The sequence below is a fragment of the Pygocentrus nattereri genome, chromosome 12 (assembly GCF_015220715.1).
Source record: "Pygocentrus nattereri isolate fPygNat1 chromosome 12, fPygNat1.pri, whole genome shotgun sequence".
Classification (NCBI taxonomy): domain Eukaryota; kingdom Metazoa; phylum Chordata; class Actinopteri; order Characiformes; family Serrasalmidae; genus Pygocentrus; species Pygocentrus nattereri.
Genome location: NC_051222.1, coordinates 33733187 through 33745513, shown reverse-complemented (window position 1 = coordinate 33745513; position 12327 = coordinate 33733187). Strand labels below are relative to the sequence as shown.

Here is a 12327-nt window from a genome sequence, read left to right as displayed (position 1 = left end):
CTGTTTTATTATTGTCTTGTTGTCTTTGTTCTGGCTGATCTAAATACATGTGCATACTTCTGACTGTACTGCAGATGTTTAAGCAACAACACTGCTATGTAGACCAGTGCATCACTATTCCCATGCCAGCCAAATCCTCCTCTAGATCCTTGGCAGTGATGTGGGGGTTTTGCTTTGCATACCCGACCAGTCTATGAGCAGTTATATAAGAGGTTTCCTTAATCTTCCAGATCTCGTCTCAGCAGTTCTCCTTTTCTTTAATGTCTTAATAACTTTATGAAGAGTGAACATTATAAGCAGGAAGTGTTTAGGTGTGTTTTCTTCCTTTGTAAGAGTTAGTTTCAGATCTTTAGTTAGCTGTTAAGTGTGAGAACAAAACCCTGAGAGGCTTGAAGGCTCAGAGAAATTATTACACTCTGGATTGAACACTTGGATTAAGACCTAATGAGTCAAATAAGATAAGAAAAAAAAATACAACTGGATGTCAAAACCTTTGCACACAACTTATTTCTCAATCTCTCAAATTCAACAAAGGCTGAATAATTATGCTTTAAATTTGCAGACAAATGTCATCTAATAACTTGTTTATGTGGTGTGTGGGTTCTCATTCATTTAACTTCTTTATATCTATTGTTTTAATCATGTTTCTTATTTTTATTCAATTTTTTTTATCTCCTTCTTTTAAATTTGATTAACTTCTTTTAAATCTATTGTTTTAATTATGTTTTTTAATTTTTTTTTTATTTACATAAATGTTATTGTATTTACATTAATTACATTTTTCTGTATTTTTTCATTTGTAAAGCACTTTGAATGACCGTTGTGTATGAAAGGTGCTATATAAATAAACTTGCCTTGCCTTGTGACACACTGTTATCTATAAACACGGACAGACGAATGCCACATAGCTGAAAACAGCAATACAGAAGTTTAACTATACTTAGTATTCCTATAAATAAGAGTATGTCTATCCTTGCACTCTAACTGGCAACCCGAAAGATGTTTTAACTCTTGTCAAAAGCAGAGATGGGGACCTAATTTTGAAATTGTGTCTTGCAGTTACCTGCCCTGGTTCGAGGTCTTTTACAAACTGTTGAACAACCTGGCAGATTATGTGACAAAAGGCCAGGTAAACACATTTGGTCATTACTTACATTATTCATCATTACTAACATGTTTCATATTTTATCTCAATGGATATATGTATATATATATATATATATATATATATGTATTGTACACATCATAAATTTGTATATTTTAACCTTTACAGACAAAAGAAATGCTAGATTTACTGACGGCACTTTATAAACACCCTGTGCCATCGGCTAATGGCTCTGTCACTCTACAGCTGGTAAGTTCTCACTACAAAGACGCAATGATATTGGTGCATTTAGACGTCTCTCACACACTTGAGAATTTCCCACAAGGAAGCTGCAATCGAATGGCTGACTAGGGGTAAACCTAGAGAGTTGTATGTTACCCAAGTTTAGCAACTGTAGCATGTGAATTCAGCAGACCAAACGGGCAGTTATTGGTAAACGTGTCAATGGCCCTTCAATTTCTGTACTATAATGAACATAACTTAACGTCACATTAATGGGCATTTCCTCAAAATATTTCCAACGTCAACAAGTCTGCGTAACTTAATGAGGGACAGTCATTCAGAGTGGTTTCCATGTAAAATGGTTCATTGTAGCGAATCGTGAACTGTTAGAAATAAAGATTCAGGTTCATTTTCCGTCTATCAAGGTACCAACAATCTAAATGTTCTCTCATTTAGAGATTTAAGGTCTAATTGTGAACCTTAAATTGAAAGTACATATTTGTACCGTTTCATAACTTTCCTAACTTTTTTTTTGGGAATGTTGTTTCTCAATCTGTCAAATTCAACAAAGACTGAATAATTATGCTTAAAATCTGCAGACAAATGTCATCTAATAACTTGTTTATGTGGTTTGTGACACACTGTTATCTATAAACACGGACAGACGAATGCCACATAGCTGAAAACAGCAATACGGAAGTTTAACTATACTTAGTATTCCTATAAATAAGAGTATGTCTATCCTTGCACTCTAACTGGCAACCCGAAAGATGCTTTAACTCTTGTCAAACATATTTACAGCACTAAACATATTTAAACCCTGTACATAATTGCATCAATCATCTTATCCATGCCATGGAGGGAAGAGGGGGTGGTTTCCAGGCATATTTAACCTGATATCAGTACAATGTCGTCTTAAGAATGCTGACATATGCAGTTATGTATAGGGTTTAAATATGTTTAGTGCTGTAAATATGTTCAACGTTTATTCTTATTATGTCAGTACGATGTCATTTCTTTCATAAAACATCTTATGTCAGGTGGCGAGAACCGACATAAGCACTTAAAATGAATGCGTTATGAAGCCCTTATGTAGGTAGCCTTCAAATAAAGTGTTACCAAATTTTATTATAGTGGTCGTGACAGGCGCCAGGATTAGTGATGTCTACACCACAAATATAACCATTTTATTCACGACCCAAAACCACCGATGAACCTACACACGTCTTCTGAGTTTTACATGGAATTTTGATTATGGTAAAACTGAGACATCTGAAAAAATATCTTTTCTTAGAAGACTAGTTTGCCCCACGATTTGCTGCAGGTACTTCTCCACCATCAACGTGTTTAAAAATACCAAGATCTTCTTTCAGGAAACGAATCAGGCAGATTTTCATTTCTTGTAATAACTTTCTGGGAGGGAGTTTTTAGAGGCTTCAGACATCTGATTTCCATCCTCACCACTGTGAACAATTCTCATTGTACGTTTCTCTTGAATGGTGTGTTTCACACCGAACCACTCTGAATGACCTGTTTACATCATAACCCTTTCATTCTGCAGAAGTTTTGAAATATATGGGCTTTTTTGCAGTGAACAGCATCATTAATGGTTACTGATTACTATTAAAACACAAAACAGGTAGTTGCAATCTGATGACGTAACAATGTTACATGTATAAGATCACCTGCAAGTAACCAATCAGGTTCCTGTGTGTCCTTCCATGAGGGAGAACAGCTACAAATTGGGAGTGAGGTGCCATTCATCTGTGGCCACACCCCCTCCTCAATGAGTAAAGGGTCAGGGGTGAGTCATTGACCAGCCTGAGTTTTCTGGAAAACCTCGACTGCACTAAACTTAAAATGAATACTAATCCATGCACTGTGTGGTTGTACTGTAGGTGCCAGAAACACCTGCATTGTATCTACACTTGTTGGCCATTTTATCCGAAGCATCTACCATAAGTGCCGACTATGCCCATCTGTTCCTGCCCCATTTATCAGCCCCCTTCAGCACCATTCAGCAATGGAAAGAGACCCCCATAGGACTAGTCTCATAGGGCCAGATGTAATAGGGACAACTATGCATGGGTGGGATTTTAAGCTCATTAGGGTGGGAAACACCCTAGTGTGACATTTGTAATCAAGAAGGTGGAGCTCAAAATAGACGTTAATGGTACTTTATGGACAGCAAGCCTATCATTAGCACATGGCCGGAATGTAAGTTAGCATGGCTAAGAAGTCCCCTCCAAAAAACATTACCGCTTGCAATTGAAAAGCAGTTCTTCTAGAAAGCTGTAGACACTTCATAAGATAATTTGTGGGTTCTTTAGTAAAGACAATAGTTCTAGCACCCTTTTTAGATTGGGCAGGGGTGCCCAAACCTGGTCCTAGAGATCTACCACCCTGGAGATCTAACACATCTGACTCTGATGCCCATTACCAGGATCAGCTGTGCTAGATTTGGGTTGAAGCCAAACCTGCAGGGTGGTAGATCCAGGACCCCTGCTGTAGAGTTTTGCTAGTTTGCTCTGCTTGCATTATTGGTTACTTCAGGTGTGAAAAGAGCAAGGACTAGAGGAGTTTGGGGCAGGCCTATGAAGAAATTGATTCTGGTTTCATTGTAATCCAATACCAGAAGTTTCACAGGTTGTCCCTGAATATCAACTCTCATTGCAAGATCACGTCTGGGCCAACAGGACTACCAAAGGACCACTGTTGACCACGTATTATCAGGGCAGTGGGTCATTCTTTGCATAATCAGTATTTGTAAATCTACAAGGTAGGTATTGCTGATAAAACGGCCAATGAGTGTAGGCATAAGATGTGTATTTACGCTGTTAACACATAAAACACTGTACTGTAAACTAACCCTAATGAAACTAGGCTAAACCAAACCCAAAGCTAGAGCTTAACTAATCTAAACTGTGTGAAACTGACCTCAAGCGTAACAGTGGAAAGGCACTAACAGTGCACTAATGCACTAACATGCTTCTCCTTGTGGTTTCTTGAATAGAAACAGTCAAGCTGATTATTACATATGCAGTTTTTTCTCACGCTGAACTGGTGAACCAAAGTGGTATTGGTCAAAAGTACCTTAGGTTTTGGCCAGAGTCGGCTTTCTGACCAAAGATGTGTGCTAAACGAAACTATCATGTCTGTACTCTAGTCTTAACTGGACTTCGATTACTAAGGATGTAGTGATTTTAACACCGTGTCATTCAAACAGAACGTTTGAAACAGCGTATAGAAATATAAGGTCCCACTTTATATTAAGTGTCTCTAATAACTGTGTAGTTACTCATGAATAACATATCCAACAACACTGTAACTACTGATGATTGAGTCGATGTTACAAAAGTGCCGCGTATGTAATTACACATGAGTATCGGCTTCAGTTTTGCCTCATGTAATTACACAAGTGTGTCTTTTGCACCAAAACGCTCTTCATCATATTCTTCATCACTTAGCGACCTTCAAAAGGTGGGCGTCGTATGAGGCTGGACCTTTCTTCTTTCCATTCAAATAAACGGGTAATATCATTTTAAACCCTTTATAATCAAAGAAGCTGGGAAAACCGAAACGTACCCTGAGAATAAGAGGTTAAGATACACTTGTGTAACTGCATGAGGCAAAACTAAAGTTGATACCCATGTGTAATTACATAAGCTGTATGGCTGCAGTCCATCTGTAACACTGACTAAATCATTAGTAGTTACGCTGTTGCTGCATATGTTGTTTACATGTAACGACACAGTTATTAGAGATGGTTACGTCCCCCTCAGATGCAGCTAGGGATACTTAATATAAATCAAAAGAAAAGAGAAAGAATAACAAACCATTCAATACACAAAACAATAACTAAATAAAGCCCAACCAGCCACAAAGGTGGACGATGGACGGTGCCAAAGAAATAAACAAACAAACAAAAAAAAAAACAAATCTAACCTACCTAACCATGAATCTCACCCTGTCCCAAAATACAGCGGGTGGCACTGTGTCTAGACAATCCAGCGACTATAATGAATGCACATATATAGGCGCGCCCAACTTGCCTGTCCACACTTTGCTCTGGAAAGGGGAGAAAAACAAAGAGAGAGAGAGAGAGAGAGAGAGAGAGAGAAAGAGACGGAGGAACTACGGCTGACTTTCAAACATGCTAAATGCTCTTCTCATAACCGGCCACAGGTGAATCCTTTTATCCGCCAAGGCCCGTCCCACAGCAGGAATCAGCCACTCCCGATTGGTGGAGAGGAGAAATAAGCACAGCCAAGCATCCAAGGTCCACAATTATCCATCATGCGCACAGCTGCACCTGATCTGGTTGGGCAAGAAAATAGAAAGGAAACAAATGTGGAACACTGGCACGTAACAGAGACACTTAATACAAAGTGGGACCGAATATAAACCTGTAGAGATGAAGGAGAGGCAGGACTTTTCCCACGAGAGCAAGGTCGATGAAGACTCCTATAACAGTAAGGGTACAGAGTTTGCCCTTTAAATGACTGTTGTTTTTTTCCTTCTGAGCAGCCTATAAACTGTTTTTTACATTCAAATCCTTTATTTATCTGAGCCTAACTATGCTGTGCAGAGTCGAGTTAGGGCTCTGTAGCATTTCTAACGCATAAAATACACCTTAGAAGTAAAACATGGCATGGAACGACGTGGGAGACCATTTCTAACCTTTGTTTACCAGGAATGCACTTCAAATTTGCCACCGTGCATTTCGTGTATGATAGCGTCCTGCTCACCATGGAAACCTTTGTTCTTTTTCTTAGATCCCGTATTTTATAGCTCCTGATCCAAAGGCTTTACCATCCATACCAGAAAGTGTGAGTGCATCTTCACGTCTGTCTGCCAGTCTATCCACCTATCCACTCATTAATACACCCTGATTCTGACTCTAATGTTGCTGTGAGTGCGCAGAAACGACAGAACTGACCCTGTTTGTGTGTGTTTAGAGGAACCTGACGGAGCTCGTCGTGGCTGTAGACGTGGGGAACCTGCTGCAACTGTATGCTAGCATGTTGTTTGAGAGACGCATCCTCATCTGCTGCAGTAAACTCAGCACGGTGAGCCTTTCAACAGCCCTTATCACCTCTGACTGAGTGAACAGCACTTAAAGGAGAAGCAAATAACAAGGGGTTAATGATGAACCTGAGCTAAGAGCAAGGACGCTGTTAGTGGGTGGGGGTGTTGAGGGGGGCTGCAGTGCAACCTTCTTTCAGGACTGCAATAATATCATAACATCAGTAATAATAAAATGTTCTGAGCTTTAGAAGAAGGTGAGCTGTGTGCTGGTTTAAAGCAGAGTTTCAGTTTCTATATTTTTCCACAATCTGCAGTAGCTCTACTTTCAGCACAGTGACCCGACAGCTGACCACTTCCACGCGCAAGTGCAAGGAGAGGAAGTCTATACAGAGTTATAGGCTGCTTATAAGCACTCAAAGCAGCCTAATATTGTTTTTTTTAAAGTTAAAAATAAGTTAAGTGATACTTTATTAGTCCCACAAACGGGGAAATTCCACCTCCGCATTTAACCCCATCCGTGAAGTGAAACACCACATACACACTAGTGAATAGACACACACTAGGGGGCAGTGGGCAGCCCTATCCACGGCGCCCGGGGAGCAGTTGGGGGTTAGGTGTCTTGCTCAAGGACACCTCAGTCATGTGCTGTCGGCCCTGGGGATCGAACCGGCGACCGGCAACCTTAGATGATTATTAAAAATCGTGCACTTTTGAGGACAAGGTTAGGTTCATTTCAGGACAACTTCAAACAGAGATGTCCACAGATTGCCTGTTAGGTTCCGTCCCCCATGGAAACCAGGAGTAAACAACAATTATAGTGAGTGGTATCATCCTCAACTGGTCCAACAGCCGTCTTGCTCTAAGTCTCAAGGTTACGTACCCATGATAGAGAAGCACAGGACAAGCACACAACATTCTACGATGAGCTGACAGAAGGACTGTTCTTATATCATCAGCCACTCTATGCATTCAGGAGTTTACAATTAACCACAATCCAACAACGTTACTAAGCCACATATCAACAATCGGATTGGTCAAAAAGTTCATCCTGAACGAAAAAGCAGAGCGATGATGTGTATCAGTGGTTTGGTGCGTCAGTTAGATGTATATATTGCTGTGTCCATCCATCCATCCATCCATCCATCCATCCTCTAAGCCGCTTCTCCGTCAGGGTCGCGGGGGGTGCTGGAGCCTATCCCAGCAGTCTTCGGGCAGAAGGCAGGATACACCCTGGACAGGCCTCCAGTCCATCGCAGGGCAGACAAACAGACACAGACAGTCACTCACACCCAGGGGCAATTTAGTATGTCCAGTTGGCCTGACTGCATGTCTTTGGGCTGTGGGAGGAAACCGGAGGAAACCCACGCAGACACGGGGAGAACATGCAAACTCCACACAGAGAGGACCCCAGTCACCCGGCCGGGGAATCGAACCCAGGCCCCCCTCGCTGTGAACACATTGGCATGTATTGAATTACTTTTAACCCAGAAATATGAAGAAATCGCATACGATGACATACAGTTGCAGGCATAAGTTTGGGTGCCCCTGGTTTTCTAAGCGGAACTAAGTAAACGCGTTGTCTACACGGGGACTAAAACATAAAACATGTTTTATATTTTATCTTTAATATATTTAGTTTTTTTCCTCAATGTGTTAAACTCAGCTAATTAGTAGAAATCGTTCCAAAATGTGCAGAAAAAATACCATATTTAATTCAGTTCTCTGCATTTTATTAACTTATTTTCACTTAAAGAATCAACTAAACGTCTCATTTGATCAGGGCGTGTTTTGCATGTGCCTGTATATTGTGCATGGACTGATTAGCTAGATTAGCAAGGTTATCTTAGTGTTGAGCTGCCTTTGTAAGTGGTAACTGGATGTCAGACACGCATGTTGAGAATTGGTGTGAACTTGGTAAAACTGATATGAAACTGATATGAATTCACACTCTCAAGAACTTCCTCCAGTCCAGAGGAAACACCTCATAATATGAATATAACATGGGGAAGTGGGGGAGGGCCGAACTTCAGAGCCTACTGTAGACTGGAGGTTGTCCTGAAGGGGGACTCAGCCTAGCCTGTTTTCTGGCTAGTCTCATGGGAACACGAGTCAATCAGTAAATGTGTCAATCGGTTGCAGGTGAAATAAAATATGTTACAAACATAACTGCATGGCGAATTGGCAGTTATGCTGAAAATAAATTTTATTCTTGTAGAAATTAACATAGCAGGTCAATTCAATCCATTTTATCAGTGTGCTTGACCCCTTAAATTCCTGGGCCTTTTACATCCTTGTTGCACCTCCATGTTTCTACAGTGGCATTTTTACGCTCAAACTGCGGCTTGAATTTGGTGGCGCTGTAGCACCAATTGTAAGAAAAAAGAAGAATCAGTCATGGCTGATGGTGCTGGCTGACCATTTTGCGTTTCGAGAAGTTTGAGATCCCAGAATTTGATGGATTTGTGGATTGAACATATTATTTAGCACAAGGTAAAACAAGGAAAGGTGAAACATCAAATCGTCAAAGAAGCAAAAAACATGTAGAAGCAAAACGAAACCTGGACAGGCACCATAGGTTCTGCTACACACTTGGAAAGGGAGGGGTGAGGGAGTGGGATTCAGTTGCAATCTGCTACCTCACCGCTAGATGTCAGCAAATCCTACACACTGCGTCTTTAAGCCAAAATCTATTTTACATATACATGTTTACCTCTGGGAGCGGCACGGTGGCATGGAGAGTAGCGCTGTCGCCTCACAGCAAGGAGGGCCTGGGTTCGATTCCCCAGTCGGGCGGCCAGGGTCCTCTCTGTGTGGAGTTTGCATGTTCTCCCCGTGTCTGTGTGGGTTTCCTCCGGGTTTGGAGTCCAATGACATGCAGTCAGGCCAATTGGACATGCTGAATTGCCCCTGGGTGTGAGTGACTGTCTGTGTCTGTCTGTCTGCCCTGCGATGGACTGGTGGCCTGTCCAGGGTGTATCCTGCCTTCTGCCTGAAAACTGCTGGGATAGGCTCCAGCACCCCCCGCGACCCTGACGGAGAAGCGGCTTAGAAAATGGATGGTTGGATGTTTACTTCTAGAAGCTCTCCTGCACGCTGTTCTGAACATGTGCTCATGATTTCATGGTGATGTGGTTCTCTAGCCCAGTCTCAGACTCAAATCCAGACCTAGGACATGTTTTTCTGTTTTCATCTTTAACTTGTCTTAGCCATCGGTCTCGCCAAATTATTGAAGAGTGCAGACTCAAATTATCAATATGTTTAAATGTCTATAAAATAATGCTTCTAACACTATGACTACTTTAAAAAATGTAATTAATGAAAGGGCTTTTTGCATCATGAAAAGGTTCTACAGGCTGATGGAGAATGTGCTGTAGATGGTTCTATATAGAATCTTTTTGAAAATTATTCCATGTAGCACTGAAAGGATTCTTCTATTATGACAGAGTCAAGCTTGTAACAGTAGAAGAACTATTGTGGATGCTATATAGAACCCTTTTCAAAATGGTTCTATGTAGAATCATGAACAGTCAAAGAACCCTTTGCATGGTTTAATGGTTCTTCAGATTCACGGACAACGTGGTGTAGAAGGGGCTGTATAGAATCTTTCTGAAAATGGTTCCATTTAGCACTCAATAGGTTCTTCTACTGTTACAGTGTCAAGCTTGTAACAATAGAAGAACCCTTTTGGGTACTATACAGAACCCTTTTCAAAATGGTTCTATGTAGAACCATGAACACTCAAAGAGCCCTTTGCACAATTTAATGGTTATTTGCATCATGATAGTGTCCATCAGATTGATGGTGAATGTGCTATAGATGGTTCTATAGAGAACCTTTTTGAAGGTTTTCTTTCCATATTGCACCGAAAGGTTCTTCAGTTGTTACAGTGTCAAGATTATAGCTATAGAACAACCCTTTGGGTGCTAAATAGAGCCGTTTTCAGGAATGTTCTATGTAGAACCATTTATAGCACATTCATGCAATTTTCTATCAATCTGATGAACTCTTTCATGATGCAAATGACCCTGTACGAATGCGAAGGGTTCTTTGAGTGTTCATGGTTCTGTGTAGAGCCATTTTCTTTACTCTAGAACCCTTGAAGAACCGTCTTTTTTAATAGTGTGGTAGTCGTTTGCTGTGACATGAATTGCTAATAAATACTGATTAAGGTGCACTTCTTACTTTTGGGACCTTTCCCCTCTCAGACCACTGATTTGAGTCAGAGAACCCTGATTTAGGGCATTTATTAGAACTGGACTACGGTCATGTGGTGGGAATGGCAGCCTAGACAAGCTGTGGCCGGTGATGCTAAATATCCTGAGCTGTTATATCTTCTGTTCTCGTCCTGCAGCTGACGGCGTGTGTGCATGCATGTAGCGGCATGCTCCTCCCCATGTACTGGCAACACATCTTCATACCGGTCCTGCCCCCACACCTCCTCGACTACTGCTGGTGAGAACCTGCACACTCACTCTGCCCTGCTGAGCCTTTTGGGTGGTGTCTGACAATCTGTAGGACTGTTCTGAAGTGTCCTTCCTGAGATTTGTCATAATTAATGCGTAAAATCTGCAGTTTTTAGCGAGTATCTACACATCAACCAAGCTCACAGCAGTTCGGCCCTGCTGATTGGAGCGTCTTGGCATTAACACCTGGGTCGAGTCGCACAGTCAATGCATTCAATAGTGATTAGTGTATAAAGATGGAACATGAATTAGCTTAATGTTACCATGACAACCAAATCAGACAGATCCTTAGAGAATTACCGCGCCTTGAGTTTTCCGGTGAACTTAAACGCTGGAATTTCAGTGTCAGACTGATAACGGCAAATAATATCTATTGACCACTGATCTGTAAATATATGGTTCTGTGTTCTGCAGCGCTCCGATGCCGTACCTTATTGGAGTTCATTCCAGTCTAATAGAGGTACTCATCTATAGTCTATTACCAGTAAATCTCTCTCTCTCTCTCTCTCTCTCTCTCTCTCTCTTATGTGCAAACCTTCCCTCTCCTTACACTTTTGGAATCAAGACTAACTTTGTACAAATGCAAATGACTATCTTATTTTTTCCTGAACTAACAGTATTTAAACGTTTGTGTGCGCATTGATTGGATGGTTGTAGCTCGGTCAGTGCTGGAACTCGTGCATGACCTCGATCCATGCTGTGTTATGAGCGGTGTGTATTTGTGTGTATTGTCTTATCAGAGAGTGAGGAGTCGTGCTCTGGAGGACGTGGTCATTCTGAACGTGGACACCAACACTATGGAGTCTCCTCACGATGACCTCAAGAAGCTCCCATCAGACGTGGTATTGCATCCGTCACTTCTCTTAATAATCCACCAATCATGTGTGTTAAATGCCCATCATGTCTAGTGACCACACCCATTAATAATTAACCCATAATTAACCCTTCAGTCCATCAACCTGTTCTGTTAACAATCCATCGATCCCCCCGATTAATTATCCATCATTCAGTCCCATTAATTATCCATCAATCCTTCTTGTTTACTATCCATCAATCTCTCCTTTTAATGATCCGTCAATATCTATTAATTACCCATCAATTGTTCTATTAATCATTCAACAATCACCCCTAATAATTATCCACCAACCACTCCTGTGAATTATTCATTATTTATTCATGTTCGTTATCCTTCGATTATGTCAATTAGTGATCCACCACCACAACCCCATTAATAATCCATCAACACCTCCATCCATCTCTCCTGTTAATTATCTGTCAGTCATTATCTATTAATCATCCACCAATCTCATTTATTAATCATCAGTTACTCATAATAATTGCCCAGCTCAATTTATAATTCATTAATTACTCGTACTAATAGCCCATCAGTCACTTCTGCTGATTATCCACCAGTCACTCCTAATAATTCTCCACCAGTCATTTCTATTAATAATATGAAACACCAGTGTTTGGAGACGAGTGCTTCAGGTCACTGTGACTGAGTTTACT

The 12327-nt window shown here is 41.0% G+C and overlaps 1 protein-coding gene across 2 annotated transcripts in view; it reads left to right on the top strand.

Moving 5' to 3' along the window:
* The window catches only part of si:dkey-76b14.2 (DENN domain-containing protein 1B), a 36944-nt gene that overhangs the window by 10468 nt on the left and 14149 nt on the right, over window positions 1–12327 (top strand). Inside the window, exons 6-13 of one of the 2 annotated variants that reach the window (XM_017682671.2) lie at window positions 1060–1129; window positions 1274–1354; window positions 3054–3131; window positions 6103–6156; window positions 6286–6396; window positions 10707–10807; window positions 11233–11278; window positions 11559–11660. In XM_017682671.2, coding sequence (XP_017538160.1) covers window positions 1060–1129; window positions 1274–1354; window positions 3054–3131; window positions 6103–6156; window positions 6286–6396; window positions 10707–10807; window positions 11233–11278; window positions 11559–11660 — 643 coding nt within the window. The remainder of the gene's footprint in view (window positions 1–1059; window positions 1130–1273; window positions 1355–3053; window positions 3132–6102; window positions 6157–6285; window positions 6397–10706; window positions 10808–11232; window positions 11279–11558; window positions 11661–12327) is intronic. The other variant, XM_017682672.2, reaches the window with a different exon arrangement.